A 17,148-nucleotide genomic window follows, 5' to 3' on the forward strand; every position below is an offset into this window, starting at 1 on the left:
AGCACCAAGTGTCCTGATTAGAGAAACCCTGTCCAAGATCAAATTAGTAAGCAAACGCTCCCTGAACTCAATAAAAAAGGGTTATCCTAATTAAATTCCATTCCAACACTTGCTGTAATGTTTAAATTGGCAAATCTAGTGTATTAGGTTTCAACTTTAAATTTTTTTTAAAAAACTAACTGACATCCCAGCACCATCACACAACTGACACCCCATCCACACTTACAAGGCATAGATCACACAACTAGAGCACTCGTGAGAAGACACACAGACTGCAAGCTCTTCAGAGTGGGGACATTTGTGTGTGCATTACACAGCACTCAAACCCTGCTTTGGATCCTTGGGCAATGGTGCAGTACAACAGTAACCATCACTCATCACAGCTGTGTGCCAGGCACCCAGCTATCAGCTGGAGTTCCAACTCAAGGGGCTCATTCCCCTTCAGTGCAATCAGTGTCATAGGAGCTTTGAGCAAGCCTTGGAGGAAAGGAGCATGTGTCTCAGTCAATGTCAGCACACACTGAGTGCCATGAGAAATTTACCTCGACATGAAGTCTCTGAGCTCTCCAGAGAATCCACCTTTAGAGCATCAAATACCTCGAAGTCAGACTTCTTGACGTGAATCAGATTGTTAATGGTGCCCATTTGGCTGGTGACCACAGGCTGAAATAAAAAGACGACAATCATCTACATCCCCTTCCCAATCACACAGACACACACTCTTCCCAGCCCCCTCCCATCCCCCAACTTCTCTCTCCCACGTGCACAGCCAATCACACATCTCCATTTATCCATTCCCCTGCTACAGTAGCACATATATAATCCATCCGTGTGTCAAGCCAGTGGCAGAGGTAGAGCAGATAAGACAAGAGCCATCCAAGGCTCAAGAGACACCCTGTTGAAGAATGCCCCATTAGACTCCTGTATACAGAAATTTCAAACTCTTACCTGAAAATAGGGGCTAACGGGTATGTCTCAATAGCATTTCCAAGTTGTTCACACCCTTTGGCTTTCCCATTACTCTCAGTCTTGGGCAATCTATCCAACCCTACCCGCACACTTGGCTTTAATAATCCTCTTCTATAGGCTCATCCTCCTACCAGCAGATACCTAGATTGCTATGCTTGTCACACTGTCCCTTTATCAGCTGCAGGCAGCATCTCTGAGTGAGGAGATTAAGGGAATCAGATGCTCTAGTCTGGCTGGTTATACTGAAACTGGCTCAAAGGAATTCTGATCCCCAGCTGCCCCTTTTAACACTGCTGAGGATCCCCAGAAGTTCTAGGTAGGCTTACATGGTCTGAGCATAGAGTTAGGCCACAGAAGGAGTAAACAGGTGGAACTGGTATCTTATTTCCAACCCTTCCTCACCCCACAGTGCCCCCAAAACCCCTTTCTGCTCTCTGCACCTCTGCCCAGGCCATGTTAAAAAAGGTGCCTTAAGTTTAGTTTCAAACCCTAGACCCCTGCATGAGGAAGTCAAGGACACAGGGAGGAATATGTTGTAATGTTAGTCCCAGGAAGCAAGGGGCTGGGACATGGAATCAAGCATGAGTGCAGAGAAGCTCACAACGCTATTCCATTAGCTCCATGCACAGAAACGCTGATGGGGTGTGTCACGCTGTCTGGATAAGGGGGGCCCCTGAGGTGTACTCAGGAGCTCCGATTGCTCCTTTCTACACCAGTCTTGCGTTGGGGGTGTCACGCAGGCTGGCTTGAGTGGGGGGGCATTTAGTATATTGTGTGATATCAGTATGTCAGAATCATAATGCGTGTGAGATACATCATGTCAGGTACCGTTAGAAAGAATATATCGTGCTGAGTAAGATACTAATACTTATGTTCATGTATTATATGCAAAAAGGAAAGTTATGGGTGTATTGCTATTTCTGTGTGTCAATTTGGGCTGGCTGGGACACACCCCAGACAGAGAGGCGGCAAGACTATAGCCTGCTTAATGGCCCATTGAGATACTCACAGATGGGAGGGGGCCCAAGCACACCTGAAGAGTCATCAGGATTGGCCCATGTGACTCCGGACTCCAGTTTGGATCTTGTGACTGTCCACAAGCCGCATGGCCGGGGTAGGGGGTTTAGAAGATCAAACCACAGGATCCATTTTGTCTTTGCTCCTGTCCAGTCTGCAGACACACACCTACCTCTGGATCAATTCATCTTGCAACTGAACTGAAGGACCTAGACCCATCCAGGCACTGGATGTGAACCAGATGGAACTATACAAGCCTACAACTCCACATTTCTTCCAGAAACCTGATGTGTATGGTCTTTTAATCATTTGTGTACATCTGATTGCTCTAATCTTTTAGCATTTCTCTCATGGTTTATTTCTGTCTTTTTACAATAAACCTTTAGTTTTGGTTACTAAAGGATTGGCTGGCAGCGTGGTATTTTAGGTAAGATCCAAACTTATATTGAACTGGTACTGCGGCTGACCCCTTGGGGTCAGAGGGAACCTTTTTAGTAAAGAGCATAGAGTTTTGGTAACTGGTCTCTTTACTGGACCTAGTGCTGATTTGGGAGCCTGGAGCTGAAATGCAGTAAAGGGGGCTGTGGGCATTTGTGAACTGGTTTCTTGATATCCAGTGTGGGGAAATCAGAAGCAGTTCGTGGCTGGTTGGGAGGCCGGGCTTCAGTGTTACCCACCAGCGCTGGAAGAATCTGCTCTCCTTTTGCAGCCTGCCCTGATCTTGGCATTATCAGTTGGCTACCCTGGGCATGGACAGGTCACAGGGTGAAACAGCCTCAACATGTTATCAGGGTACATAGAGGGGCAATCAGTGCTGCACCAACCAAAGCAGAGTGAGGGTCACTGGTGCTGTACAGTCCTAGCCCAGGAAAGGAAATGTGACCGTGGAAGCAGGGAGGAGAGGCTGAACCGGTCTAGGACAGGGTGCGCACATTGCACTGCACTTCTGCAGTGCTAAGGCAGTATACTGAGGCTAAGAAGAGCACTCACTGAGTCCCTGGGGAGAGAAAACAGCTTTGAGAGTTACCTCTGAAGGGTCATGAACCCATTGGCCATCCACAAAAAACTTGTACTGGTGCTCGCCCTCGGGCAGATCCAGAATAGCGACAAAGTCATTGTGGCTGAAAGGAGAGAGAGAACAGGACCCCGTGTGATTACAGAAATGGCCCAGAGGCTGCTCCTCCAGAGGCTCACAGGATACAGCAGCAATCCCAGATAGTTCTGGACCCCGGTGCTGAGTTCAGCTCATATGGTACTGCTTTGGAGAGCACAGAGAGAATTCCTGCAGTGCTGAGAGACTCTCTACATCAAGAGACACATCTCACAACACATTACAGACCAGCCCTATTCCACTCTCACATATGCATCCACTGCACTTGTACAACACCCATCCACATCTGCCCCACACTATCCCTGTACATTCACACACAGCCTGAACCAACACCACCCACATACAAACGTATGCATGGGATGAGGGCTAGTTTGGGGCATAGCTTGGATAATTAAGTAACGTGCCGAAATTTCTAAATTTGACTTTAGAAGTGTTTTGGTTGGACTGGCATGAGCAGTCCCTAATTCCACTGGCAAATATGCTTGGAAGGGTCTATATTTAAGGGCCTGTAGTTCCACGTTGATACTCAAATCACCCGCCCAGACTAGTACAGAACTAGGGAAGTTAGCCTTGGTAACAAAACCATTCTAAGACCTTGAATTAACTGAACCGATTTATTATTTCTTGAACATCTCGAGTCAAGTTCAGGTTTTGACACTGTAGTAGTTCACCATCTTTACTTCACTTTCTGTAATTTTGTTGGCTTTCAAAGCTATTTTGGTTTCACCAGTCCGTACTTCAGTTAAGAAACGCAGACCCAAACAACAGTGAGAAATCTAGTAGAGATAACTCATTAAATAAATTATTTAACCAATGTGTTTTATATAACCCATCTTTCTCAAGTTATTGTGAATTGAACATGCAAAGGCTTCCCAGAGAGAGGAGATACCTTTTGATGAGTGGGATCTTGGCACTCCAGTTATTGAAGGATCCGGAGATGAAGACCTCCTTGCCGCCATCAGCCCAGCGGATGACAGTGGGACGAGCCTGCTGGGCTGGCTTTCCTGATTCCTCCAGATCATGCTGCCACGACACAAACTCCTTTTCCCCGGCAAGCTGCATGAAGGAAACAAGAGCCATCCCCCAGCCTAGGCAAGGTGCAGATACAGCAGGGATCAGGGCTAGCTCTCCAGTCACATTCTTCCCCCACCCCCTAGCCCCTCAGCACACTTCAGACAGGAACATCACAGGTTTTCCAAATTCCACAGTGCACCATAGATTGCACAATTTGTCAACCCACTACCCCACATGCACCTACTCCTGTGCTTTGACTTCCTCTCTGCTTTGCCATCCTCTCCACCGCCCTCACCAAAGTCACCAACAACCTGTGTGTCCAAGTCACAAGACCTCTTTGCCACCGGATGGAGCTAGGCACTTACACTAGGGATGTAAAATATTAGTTTTACAGTTGACAAACGGCGTTAACTGTTTACTGCACGGGGGGAGGCAGCTGTGCACTTGGGGCATGAGTGGGGACGTGGTATTGCAGGGAGGGATGAGGGGGGTGGGCTGGGACACACGATCGCGCATATGCAAAGGAAAGAGCCCTGGTGGCTTAGGGGTTTGGCGTTAACACCAGCTTGATCAGCAGAGAGCCAGGCGGAAGCAGCTGTGGTGCACCCAAGTGAAGGGTCTGGGGGTGGGAGGTTGGTCGAGCATAGGGGGTATCCATGGTCCTGGGGCAGGGCCAGGAGCGCAGCAGGGGGAGGATGGACTTGGGGGGATGGGCAGGGCACAGAGGTGCCTTTTGCCCCCTCCTGCGGGTTGCGGGGTGGCAGACCCCGGATCTGAAGGGCCCGCTCCAGGATGATCAGCAGGCCCCGGGGGCAGCGGCAGCACCCCGGCTCTGGAGTGCCCGCTCCAGGGCAATCGGAAGGGCCAGGGCCCCGCGCAATGTAGGGGCTGAGATGCATTAGGCTACTCCCATCCAGCTCCCAGGCACCCCCCCCCCCCCCCCACAAACCCCTAGGGATGTAAAATATCCTATTAGTTAACCGTTTAAATGATATAATTGTCATAGTTTAAACAGTTGTTTTGTTAAAAGGTATTTTACATCCATAACCTTACAGACCCCTCCCTGCTGTAGTATCCAAATGCCTCCATCCTCAGATTCTTGGGTCTATCACCCCCTTCTCCCTTAGGCTCTGGAGTCCGATATGCAGAATTGCAGCTGCATTACAATGTCATTGCTCCACTTCAGACAATGGAAGAAAGACAATTGACACCAGCTGAGGATGTGACAGAGTCATTTCCTGGTTCTCTGTCCAGGCCAAATGACACAGCCTTTACATTCTCTGGGTCTTCTTCTAAATGAGCTTCTCCTTCTACTCCCCTAGGGACTGGATCTTTCACTACACAGGCTTTGATTAGAGGTGTTCTGTACACACCGCAGCACCTAGGCATTGCTGTAGTAAGGCGTATTGTACACACCGCAGTGTAATTAGGCACTTACCAATCAAAATATAAAAGACAAATGTCATTGACTCAGATCTGCTAGAAAATGAGCTCAGCAGAACTGCCAATATGGTGACCTGCATCATTGGTTGTGATCCTGTAGGGATGGAAAATGGGAAAGAAAGACTAGCCCATACCTTGGAGTCAAGGGTGCTGAAAACATTGGGGTCATCAGTGCTGCCCACCATGATCTTGTGGGGATGCTCCTTGGTGGGATGGGTGCTACTGGCTCCCTCAGAGCGGTGAGATTTGGAGCCATGGCGTTCCCCAGACAACCGATCGCTGGCGGTGTTTCCCATGACAGCTCTGCAGCTGACTGAAGGAGAGAGGAGAAAACACAATGCCCCAGTATCCACTACACACCCATAGATGGGAAGGGAGAAGATCTTTTGGTTTTCCAAACCCTCCCACCCCCACCGTGTCAGAGTAGATTGAAAGCAACCATTTAAATTTTTCAAGCAACAAGACACCTCTGAGTTAATGAATTAGTTGCATGCTAGTTAGTGGGATATCCAGCCAGCATGCTAAAATGGTTTTGCATTAACTAAAAATAATTATGTACCAAAGCCAACAGAGATGTATTTTTAGAGCATCTTTCACTCTGAAGGCTTCCAAAAGGCTTTGCAGACTGCATACAGAAACCCTAGACCCAGAAAGAAAACACAGCCACCTGTGGAGTGAAGGTGGCAGCTGTTTAACAGTCCCCAGCAACACTTCTCCTTATAAATTGTTGCGTAAGGAAGAAGAATCCTGCGCCTAATTGAAATGACAGGGAAAATGTAAGGAGAATGGAATTACTCAAGCTGGAATTTGGCCAGGACACTAGAGCTAACACCTTGGGCATCTGGGAGAAGTTGTACTATTAAAGGATATGGAGGCTGCTACAGCTTGGGCATTTACTAAACATTTTCCAGTCACACCACCACCATCGGTTTCAGGACCAGAGCTGAACCACAGTAAAAGGCTAGGTTTGCTGTGGTAATAATAAATGTAGCTGAAGCACTGAATGGTCACAAGTCTCTATCTCTAGCCAGCTATCTAGATGCAATTTGTTAAGTGGGAAACCTGATTCTGGCCGCAACAACCTCTTCTGCAGGTGGACGTTGGCGGTGTTATTCATTGAGATTAGTTAATTCAAATGACACACACCTACTTGGAAAAAATAACGTAGGAAGACCAGCTATATTGTTCCAAGCAATGAACAAAAACAAAAAAAAGAGAGAGAACACATCTTGTAAGGAACACAGCAGATTCAGCAAGTTACACAGACCTCTTCGGTTCTCCCAGTCATCACACAGATTCCCAGCAGCCAAATACTATAGAATTTTTGTTTGACCTCGTTTTAATTTTACAGTGCCATTCACATGCCTTGAATTCTACTATACTGACAATCACAGACCTGCAAGCAAGTCATGGGGACAGCAAGCAAGGAATATTACTATTGATGTTACTGTAGTGAACAGTTGCCTTTTCCCACAGACTTAAAATCTGCACTATTTGGAGACAGCTTTGCATAAAAGACAAAGTTACACATTGACACTGGAGTTTGAACAGAGTTAAAGAAAATATTTTCCCTTCACTTTTTAAAAACCTTGATTTTTTTTTTTTTTTTTTTTTTTTTTGGGGGGGGGGGGGAGAGGGTGATGAAAACAGCCAACCTACCATGTAGTGTTATAGAAAGTGACAAAGTACAGACCACCTCTGAGGTTATTAGTTTCCTCTTTAAGAGACTTAGCTTAGTCACCATCCTGGGAAAATGAATTTTATTACTTACATGGTTGATAAACAACATTTACATGACTTGGGGTAACAACCAATAACCTATAAACAAGCAGCAGCAAGAGAACAAAGGCCTGTAGTCAAACACAGGTCAAGACAATTCAGGGACGTGCAGTTGTAATAAGATATTGTATACAGAAACAATATGCACTGGCGATGTTCCAACATCCTAACAGCATACTGTTTGGACATTAACTCTCACTCACTTGGGTATTATGAAGCTTTTAAAACCCCAAAAGCCAATCAATTAATTGCAATTTATGGAGAAATTCTAGTCTCTCCAGAATGACTGAAGCAAGACCTCCACCCCAAATTAGATTTTTATTCCAACTTTGCCAAATCTATCTAATCCTATTGGAAATTTCACAGGAATTAATTTATAGCAAGGGAGAATTTTTCAGGAGATATAAGGTCCATGATGGAAATGTTTTATTTTTTTTGACTCAGCAGAGCTCCAAAACAGTTCCGAATAGAAAAGCCATATTTATTCTAACAGTCCATCCCTCTTTTGTCATTAATAGTTTATACATACAACTGCCTCCAGGCTGTTTTGGTAAGGGCTATTTAGTTCTTGAGTGCTATTTTCAGGTATGTATAGTGTAAGGATATTTCTTGGTGTTTTAAACACACACCAGTTTCGGGGATCTAAGAATCACATGTAGCCCTGAGGTGGACATTATAAAGCTCACGCAGAGGACTAGAGCTCTGCACAGGCCTTAGGAGCTCACAGTATGTCCTGAATTCTATTTCCATCTCTTCCTGACTAGTCCTAATACTATTTTACCCTTATATACCACTTTACAAACATTATTTACTTAAATCTCACAACAGTGCCCTGAGGTAGATAAATGAATCTATCTTTTACAGAGCACCAGTTGCTCTATTGGATATAAAGTTTCACTACCATGATTCACAACTGCCAGACAGGGATGACTCAGAAAGCTTAAGGCCAACATTTTCATACCTATCAATTGTGGCCTTGTCTACAGTAGAAAGGGTTTGCTGGTATAACTCTACAGGTACAATTATACTGGCAAGCACTCGCAGTGTAAATAGCTTACCCCAGCAAAAGAGTTCTTTTGCTGCTATAGCTTAGTGGTTCCTCAAATAAAACATGCTAGAACTGCATCTCCCCAAGGCTTTTGGAGGCATAATTATGTCAGCAAAACAAAACAAACCCACCACACCCCTGACTGACATAGCTATGCCAATAAAATTTAAAAGTGTAGACCAGGCCTAACTTTGGGTTCCTAATTTGAAACATGCCTGGATTCTCAGATGCTGAGCCCCTGCAGCTCCCAGAGGCACCTGTGCAGTGCAACACTTCTGAAAGTTAGGCTCAAAGTATTTCAGTTTGAGCCTTCAAAAGTGGTGGAAGGTGGCTGCAGCATTGTCCCATCCCATGCACACAGAGAGAGTGGCAGGGACTCCCGTTACCTAACCCTTTCCCCTCTATAGGCGGGTCGGTGGAGGCTCCACTTGTCCCTTTTATCATGCAGAGGAGCATGTGTTCCCCTTACACACAGAAAGGGTGTTCCCCTGTGTTCCCCTTACACACAGAAAGGGTGGCTGGAACTTCCTTCTGTTTATCTGCTTATCAGGCCCCCATCACACTGTATCTGAGCAGCACAATCATTCAGGAGGCCTGCTGGGTGACCTTGGGCAAGTCACTTCCCCGCTCTCTGCCTCAGTTTACCTATCTGTAAAAGCTACTGACATCTTTCATAAAGTGCTTCAAGGTGATGAAGAGTACTAGGTAAGAGCAAGGAATTATTACTAATGAGCTTCTCCCCCTGCAAGGTGAGGAAAGAGCAACTGAAAGAAGGGCCCCAGATCACACACCCGCTCTGTAGTAGAGCATGGAACTGAACCCGGATCTTATCTCCCAGGTTGGTACTTTATCCACTAGGCCGGCCAACCTCCCTCCCCCAGGCCTGGCAAACAAGTAAGGGGCAGCTCCCCCCGCAGGCTCCATATGCCCCTAAAGAAATAACACACCTGTCTGCAATGTGACACGGGGGGAGGGATCCTCTGTCTCCCCCCAACGCACAGGGGGTGTTCTCCCCCCCCCACACAGGGGGGCTAGCCGGGGGGGGGGCCAAGCCGGGGGGGGGCTGTTCCCTCGCCCACACACACGCGCGGGGGGCCAGACGGGGTCTCGTCTCCTCCGGCACATCAGCTCTCCTCAGCCGCCCACCACCGCCATGAGGGCGTCCAGCCCCAGACTCCGTCCCGTGGATTGCCCCCCCCCCCCCAGTACCTGGCCTCGCCTCCGCCTCCCTCCTCTACAATGGTGGCGGCGAGGCGACTTTGGATGGACGCGGCCCCGTCGTCGTGAGCCGGCCCGGCGCCGACACTCTACGGCCGAGCTGGGAGGGAGACGCTCTGTCCGGCGGTGGGCTCCTCTATGGCCAGGGCTACCACAGGAAACGCTTCTTGGACCGATATCACGGTGTCCACTGGACCCCCTGCCCGCGCTCTCTGGGAACGGACCCTCTATCTACTGCCGGGGGCGTCTCTATGGTAAGGGAGGACAAGGCGCGAGGTACACCCCACCCCACTCCGGGGAGGTCTGGACGTAGCCTTTCGTAGTCGGCGCCGCCATCTTCTTTGAGGGCGATCGGGCTTCAGTCACGTCGCAACAAACCATGGCAGGTGACAGCCATCTTCACTAGGGGGAGGGAAACGCGGGCAGGGGCGGCCATCTTAACCGAGGGCAGCTTGGCTTCGCTCCCATTGAAAAGAACGAGGGCCATTGCGGTTAGGGGAAGATTCAGCGCCCAGCCCCCCCCTGCCCGGCGCGGCCCCGCGCTCAGCTCCCGCTCGGGGTCGGACAGCCTCGGCCCAGGGGGAACCAGCTGGGCCCAGCGTCTGCCACAGGCCGGGCCTAGCAGCGGGAAGGATCCTGCCCAGCCCCGGGTTACTCGAGGGGCTGCCCCCAGGCCTGTCCCCTCGTCCAGCATCGCCCGGGCTCCCCTCCCGCAGGGCCCAGACCCGACCAAGGGCCAAGGAGGCCAGAGATGACAGCAGCCAGTGGGAAAAACACATTTATTGGGGTCTCCCTGGTGTGACACCCCGTGAGAGGAAACCCTGTGTGTCTGCCCCACGCACGGGCTGAGCCGGGCCCGCCTTAGCGCTGTCCTCAGCCCAGGGCCACCTGCCGGCCCACCTCACACTCCTACACCATAGACATCACACATCTCCTCCTCCTCCTCCACGCCCAGCCAGCGTGGACCCAGACATACCCAGCGCACCGGCGGCCCTTCCAGCACTGCTTTACAAAGGGCTCTAGGTCCGGCACCAGCTGCCGCATCCCCACACTGCAAAGCAAGCCCAAAGCTGGGCATCTCTCCCTCCCTGCCGTGCCCCTGGGGCGGGGGGCAGCAGCATTTCAGCTGGGGGTTAGCGGGTCTTGACACTTAGTTTGTGAGTGATTTCAGAGGAATCGGATGTTGCAAACTGCACAAACGAATGGCTGGAGCCTAGCGGGGAAGGGTGGAAGGGCCCTGAGCTCCCTGCTACAGGTTGGTTCTGTGCACAAAGGACCAGCAGGCAAAGCCACGTTGTATCTCCAACAGTCAGAATCAAGGGTTGCAGAACAGAGGGTGCCCTGTGACAGGACAATGGGCCATCTTGGGGCCTGGTGAGAGTGCTGGGACAGTAGCTTTAGATACGTTTAATCGCCTTTAAACTGCTAGGAATCAAAATAGCACATCCCTCTGGCAGTGCGGTGCCAGACAGGGCTTGTGATAGCCCAGGGGCCAAGCCTAATACAGTCTACGGCTAGCTTACATGCAAGTTGGCTCCCGAGCTGCAGGCCAAGGCTGGGCACGGTATTGGGGGCAGCAGTTCTCTCTCAACCTTGCCAGGGAGCCATGCCAGCCAGGCCTGGAGCTCAGGAGCTGGGAAGGTGAATGAAGCAGGGCCGGTTCCATTCCTCCTGCTGCTTTAGGGAGTCTGAGCGGCTCCTCTTCCTTCCTTGCTCCTGGCGGGCTGGGATCACATGGCCTGCATGCTGGGAAGCGCCTGCTGGGATTTCACCTGGAGAGAAAGCACAAGCCAGGTTGAGGGTGGGGAGCAATTGGCCATTAGACGTTTCCCCGTCGCCGTAGGAGGTTGGGAGCCCAGACAACGTGGAGAGTCAAATCACTGCCATTGTCTGAGCAGATGTCACTGGCAACGGGAGGAAGGGGTGCCAGGCTAGACAGAGGGAGGGTGGGAACACGGGCAGCCTCCAGTGCAGCACATGGGACACTCCCGCAGGCTGAATGTGCCTCCCCAAGCAGCCAGTGTTCCACTAGCTCCCCCATATCCAGCTACTCTCCCCCCAGTACAAAATGCTGTCCTGTCCAGACAGCGGGCAGCTCTGCTCCCAGTGGTCAAGGAGCAGCGGCAGCTCCAAGGTCGGGCTGAACTACCTCAGCAGCCACACAGCTATTTGCTCAGCAGGCAGGAAGGTGTCCCCCCCATCCCTACCTGGTGCCCTCTGGAGGAGCACAGCCCCAGGGGTGGGTGTGTGGGGCAGCAGTGACCTCCCCCAGACGCTGCCCATGGCCAGGAGGGGCAGGAACCCAGGAGCCCAACAATCACGAGGCTAGAGGTGGGCAGCAAGGGTGCCGCATGTCATGGCAAGTAGGGACAGCCCCAACCCCACCTGCTAGTCACATGGCACCTCAATCAGCCTCTCCCCAGCCCAGAGTGAAGCCACCCCCCAGTAGCTACTAGGCTCTGGGCCTGCCCACTGCATCTGTCCTGGGGCTACCAATCCCTTCACCATAGGAGCTAGACAAGGTCAGATGCCCTGCACCAACTCAGGGCACCTATATCTAGAAGCAATTTTTGCCACAGCAAACTGCGCAAATGCAGGGCTAATGGGCCCAGCAGACAAGGGTGAAAGTCCCTGCTCCCACCCCACAACCCCGTATGGCACCTGCCCGCCCCGCCAGGAGACCCTGCTCCCTGCCTGCATGCCACGCAGGGGGAGAGGCCACTCTTGGAGGGCTGGGGGTACCAGCCTGGGCCGTTACCTGCACTGGTGGAGGGAGGCAATTTGACAGAGGAGTCCTGGGACTTGTTCTTCTGGAGAGACTCAGGAGAGAGAGAGAGAGAGACGGGGTGAGAGACCCAGTGACACTGTGTGTGTGTGCGGGGGGTATAGAAAGGCAGCAGCAGGCCACTGCACTCCCCTCAGTCTTCACCCCCTGGCTCTACACCCCGCCCTCACTCTATCCCCCCCCCTGCATTGTCTCTGCTTTCTTCCCCATCCCCAAGGCTACAAGTCCCCTCCAGTTTCCCTCCTCCCCTCAGTCTTAGCTCCACTCTGCTGCCCTCCCCAGGGTCAACTCAGAGCTAGGAGCCTCCCTCCTCTCCAGCCCGGCAGCCTCTGCCTTGCCTTGGCGTTGCTGCCCCAGGTGGTGCCTCCCTTGGGAGGGTAGGGGGTCGCTGTGGCTCCCTGGCCCTGGAGATAACTCACCTCCAGGTTTGTCCTCGCTTTCCTCAGCACAGCATGAGTTTGGGTCACTGCAATGAAGATGGGGAGAGGGTCAGGGCGGGCACTGCTCCCTGCTGACCGCGGGGGGGGGAGGGGGGGCGGCACCACGCCCCACGAACTAAACTGCAGGGAGAGCGGAGTCAGTGCAGGACCCCCCAGAGCAGCAAATCCTGGCCAGCTCTGGGGCAGATCAGCTGCAGTGGCCACATGAGCAGACAGCAGCATCGCTAGGCCTGGCCCGCACTGGGCCTTTCTGCCTATTGTGCCCCACCTGCTCAAGCCCCATGGCTGGGGGCTCTAGTGCAGACAGGACCTCAGCAATGCCTCACCTTGCCCTGCTCAGAGCAGGCCAGCAGACCCCTGGCTACCCCAGCACTCCCCGGTGATGGTAACGAGGGGCGGCATGGAGTGCTGACACCTCGGAGAGGCAGAGGGACGATGGGGCCAGCCTGCAGTGCTGGTTCATTAGATTTTGTTTGCATTTGGAGTCAGCATGGACAGTTCTCTGAGAACAGCCACTGCATGTGCAGCGGCAGCCAAAAAAGCCACCAGAGTGTTGGGAACCATTGGGAAGGGGATAGATAATAAGATAGAAAATATCATATTGCCTCTTTATAAATCCATGGCAAGCCCACCTCTTGAATACCATGTGCACATCTGGACGCCCGATCTCAAAAAAGATATATTGGAATTGGAAAAGGTACAGAGAAGGGCAACAAAAATGGTTATGGATATGGAACAGCTTCCGTATGAGGAGGAGATTAACAAGACTGGGACTGTTCATCTTGGCAAAGAGACGACTAAGAGGGGATATGATAGAGGTCTATAAACTCATGACTGGTGTGGAGAAAGTAAATAAGTAAGTGTTATTTACTCCTCTTAACATAAGAACTAGAGGTCATCAAATGGAATTAACAGGCAACAGGTTTACAATGAACAAAAGGAAGTATTTTTTCACACACCGCACAGTCAACCTGTGGAACTCCTTGCCAGAGGATGTTGTGAAGCCAAGACAATAACTGGGTTCAAAAAAGAACTAGATAAGTTCCTGGAGGATAGGTCCATTAATGATAATTAGCCAGAAAGGCAGGGATTGCTGATTGCCAGAGGCTGGGAATGGGAGACGGGATAGATCACTTGACGATACCTGTTCTGTTCATTCCCTCTAAAGCACCTGGCATTGGCCACTGTGGGGCTAGATGGACCATGGGTCTGACCCAGTATGGCTGTTCTTATGTTTGAGCCATGGCCAGTTGCTACAGGAGGGGGTAGAGGTGTGTGGGGGGGCTGATACAAGGAGGCTGGGTGAGCACACGATGCCCCCGACCCACCACTGTAGACTCCCTGGGGAACTGGGTTCTCAACAGCATCAGTGGCTGGTGCTGACATGTAACGGGGGGGAGATGGGGACACTCAGTGCCCACCTTTGCCATGGTGATGCCTACTTCCCTCCCCAGCGCCCGACCAGGCAGGCCCGTCCCACGGGGGCACCTACGATGGCTGACGATGAAGTGCTCCATGTTATCCTTCAGGCGGCGGGTGTCCTGTAGGCGCTCAGCTGCACTTTGCAGCAGATTCTCCTGCTCGGCTAACTTGGCCCTTAGTACCAGGAGCTCTTCCTTCATTGCCTGCTCCTGGGCAGAGACGGCACGGTCAGCAGGGGCCACACGCCTCTGCAAACTACGGCCTGGCTCCTGGACACTCTAAGGCGGTGGAGCTCAGCCCCTCCCCTAGTGCCCAGGCGGGCGGCTGCCAGTGAGCCACGGCTCAGTGTTCCCTGAGCGAGAGGGATTAGCAAGAGCTAACACCGGAGAACAGACCCTGGTACAGGAGTCACATGCAGGGAGCCAATGCGTGAGACAGAGAACTCCCTGAGCTGCTAGTGGTAGCAGGCCCCAAGCCGTGTCTGGGGGCCACTGGAGGACAGCATCCTGCCCTCCTCCACTCCAAGCCAGCCCGCTACCGGCTCTCTCATTGCTTGCATGCGGCCGGCAGTGTGCTAGGCAGGCAGAGCGATAGTTCCCAGGTACCTGGGCGAGGAGAAGAGGCGGGAGAGAGGAAACAATGCCCAGCCCTCCAACAGGAGCACCCCACAGCGGAGGACTCCCGGGGCCTAGGGGCACCCTGTCAAGCAAGGCAGGTTCCTAACCCACGGCTCACAAGCCCTGCCCTGCCCATCCATGGGAGCTCCTCTGCAAGGGGCTGCCTGGGCATCTGAGAGGCATGATCTGTGAGGGGTGCCGAGGAGGCTGCTACTCACCGCAGCCTCATGCTGGGCTGGGCGGGAGGCGGTGGGCAGGGCTGCTCTCCAGAACGTGGTGAGTAGGGAGGCGCACTGCTCCAGGAGCTGGCGCAGGGTGCTGGTGCCGCACAGGAGCTGCCGGATGCTGCCCTGCTCCAGGGCCTGACAGAGGAGAGGAGACGCTGTTGCAGCCACGGCAAATGCGCAGAGCCCTGCTGTGCCTGGCTTGGGCCTCCTGACCCGCTTTCACAGGAGGGCATTGCCTAAAGACAATGGCCCAGTTCCCCGATAGCCTATTGCCTGGCTAGCCCCTGTGAAGGTGAACTAACTCTGAAAGCAGCCCCAGAATTTAAGGAGAGACAAGGCCCAGTAGGTCCCATCTAGCTGTCTTCCCCAGGGCCAATGCCTCCACCCCGCCCCAGAGCCAATGCAGGACAATACATGCCCTCATGCTCCATCCAGCCCAGTGGCAAACCCCCATGAGGCTGACAGACCAGTTGCCAGCTCAGGTGAGAGCCAGGTCAATTCGCCTGTGTATTAGCATAGATCAAAGCAATTGTCAAATATGTGTGTGTATTTGGTGTTTAAACTTCATGAAAACTAACTGGATGTTACTTGCATTGTTTTCACTTCTCTGTGTCCTGTTATAATGTCATAGCAAACGTTTGTGTGAAATGCAAATGAGAGCTTTAACAGAAAAGTGCTAATTTCAAAGCAGGTGATCTTTCTGTGTGATGACTGAAGGTCAAAGACTCAAATGCCTTCCTCACTCTCCATCATCAAAAGAAAAGCCCATGGGGGTAACGACACCGTCAGCTTGTTTTCTGTGAAAAGAAGCTATAAGTATGGATGTTTAAGGAAAGATCCTGCATCTCTGAACTTTTTGGACTCTCACAGAGAAGTGTCCCAGATGCAAGATCCCCAGAGACAATCTGGGTTCCCTGAAAAGACTTTTGGAAAACTGGCAGTTTATTACATCACTGCCACCATTTGGAATGACACACGGTGAGTCACCTGTAGATATAGTCTACCTGTTTAACTTCTAAATAACTCTCATATCCTTTTTGTAGCTAATACACCTTTACACAGTTTACTCTAGCATTGGCTGCCAGTGTTTTCTTTGGTGTAAGATCTAGGGTACCAACTGATCTGGGGTAAGTGACCGGTCTCTTGGGACTGGGGGCAACTTGCTGTGGTGTGAGTTTTGGTTTACGTGACCTTTTATCAAATAGTCCAGTTTGTCTGGTTGGCAAGACAGGCGTGGGAGGCTAAGGGGACTGTCTGTGACTCCATGTAAAACTGGCATAGTGATCCAGGAGTTCACATTTGGCACTGGCTTGGTGACATCTATTTCTAGAACACACCACAAGCTTGGGGTGTCTGCCCCATTTTCTGACAGTCTGCCCCGAGGCTGGCACTCAGTCATGAGCCATTCCGTGTGACAGCCCCAACGCCCCATCCCAGGGCACCCTGCTGAGGCCATCTGGAAGGTGAGGGTCTCCCGTGCACACAGGTGGGGATAGACCCCCATGATCCTTTCCAGCACCCCCCAGCCAGCATTCCCCACGACATCTAGAGGAGCAACCCTGAAACATCTGCCTGCATCTCCCATGATCCTCTCCTTCCCTGACAGAGGGCTCAGAGCAGCCCACCCCTTCCCGATGCCCAGAGAGAATTACCTCGGTGCCATGGGGCTCCAGGCCAGGCACGGCTAGAGCCGGACGCAGGAGAGAGGTCATCTTGTGGGCCAGCATTTTGCCCTCCAGGATCTGCTGCTTCAGGGCACAATAGTCATCCACGTGGCCAGTCACGTGGCACCCGAATTTACTGGCAGACAAACCTCTTGGGGCATCTCCTGCTAGCACTGCGGCACTTCTCCTCACTGGGGGGTCATCCGCGCATGGTTCTGGAATGGAAGCAAAGAGGGGTCCGTGCTGCTGGTGTCCCTGGGTTCAGAGAGCCCGTCAGTCAGCCATCTCCTCCGCAGGGCTGTGGTAGCCCACTGCCAGGCCCAGAACCAAGAGAGGGTTAGTGGCAGCCCCGGGCAGGCAGCTCCATAGCCCCCCACCCCTATGTACCCCCACT

At 52.0% G+C, this 17,148-nt stretch overlaps 2 protein-coding genes across 16 annotated transcripts in view; both read right to left on the bottom strand.

Moving 5' to 3' along the window:
- PRKAB2 (protein kinase AMP-activated non-catalytic subunit beta 2) overlaps positions 1 to 9,998 on the bottom strand; it is a 41,233-nt gene extending 31,235 nt beyond the window's left edge. Inside the window, exons 1-5 of one of the 5 annotated variants that reach the window (XM_067536382.1) lie at positions 9,591 to 9,998; positions 5,689 to 5,867; positions 3,987 to 4,153; positions 3,014 to 3,107; positions 543 to 663 (exon numbers count right to left, since the gene is read on the bottom strand). In XM_067536382.1, coding sequence (XP_067392483.1) covers positions 543 to 663; positions 3,014 to 3,107; positions 3,987 to 4,153; positions 5,689 to 5,850 — 544 coding nt within the window. In that variant the 5' untranslated portion in view covers positions 5,851 to 5,867; positions 9,591 to 9,998. Of the gene's footprint in view, positions 1 to 542; positions 664 to 3,013; positions 3,108 to 3,986; positions 4,186 to 5,688; positions 7,181 to 9,328; positions 9,552 to 9,590 lie in introns of those variants that run through there. The other 4 variants (XM_067536381.1, XM_067536385.1, XM_067536384.1 and 1 more) reach the window with 4 other exon arrangements.
- A 576-nt stretch (positions 9,999 to 10,574) lies between these two features.
- PDE4DIP (phosphodiesterase 4D interacting protein) overlaps positions 10,575 to 17,148 on the bottom strand; it is a 117,693-nt gene continuing 111,119 nt past the window's right edge. For 7 of the 11 annotated variants that reach the window (XM_067536373.1, XM_067536372.1, XM_067536376.1 and 4 more), the window contains 6 exons: positions 16,743 to 16,969; positions 15,082 to 15,225; positions 14,317 to 14,455; positions 12,804 to 12,850; positions 12,358 to 12,409; positions 10,575 to 11,371 (listed from right to left, as the gene is read on the bottom strand). In XM_067536373.1, the coding sequence (XP_067392474.1) occupies positions 11,226 to 11,371; positions 12,358 to 12,409; positions 12,804 to 12,850; positions 14,317 to 14,455; positions 15,082 to 15,225; positions 16,743 to 16,969 (755 nt within the window). In that variant the 3' untranslated portion in view covers positions 10,575 to 11,225. Of the gene's footprint in view, positions 11,372 to 12,357; positions 12,410 to 12,803; positions 12,851 to 14,245; positions 14,456 to 15,077; positions 15,888 to 16,742; positions 16,970 to 17,148 lie in introns of those variants that run through there. The other 4 variants (XM_067536368.1, XM_067536371.1, XM_067536375.1 and 1 more) reach the window with 4 other exon arrangements.

This window comes from Emydura macquarii, unplaced genomic scaffold (assembly GCF_026122565.2).
Source record: "Emydura macquarii macquarii isolate MOO-44397 ecotype Brisbane River unplaced genomic scaffold, CSIRO-AGI_Emac_v2 contig_3534, whole genome shotgun sequence".
NCBI lineage: Eukaryota > Metazoa > Chordata > Testudines > Chelidae > Emydura > Emydura macquarii.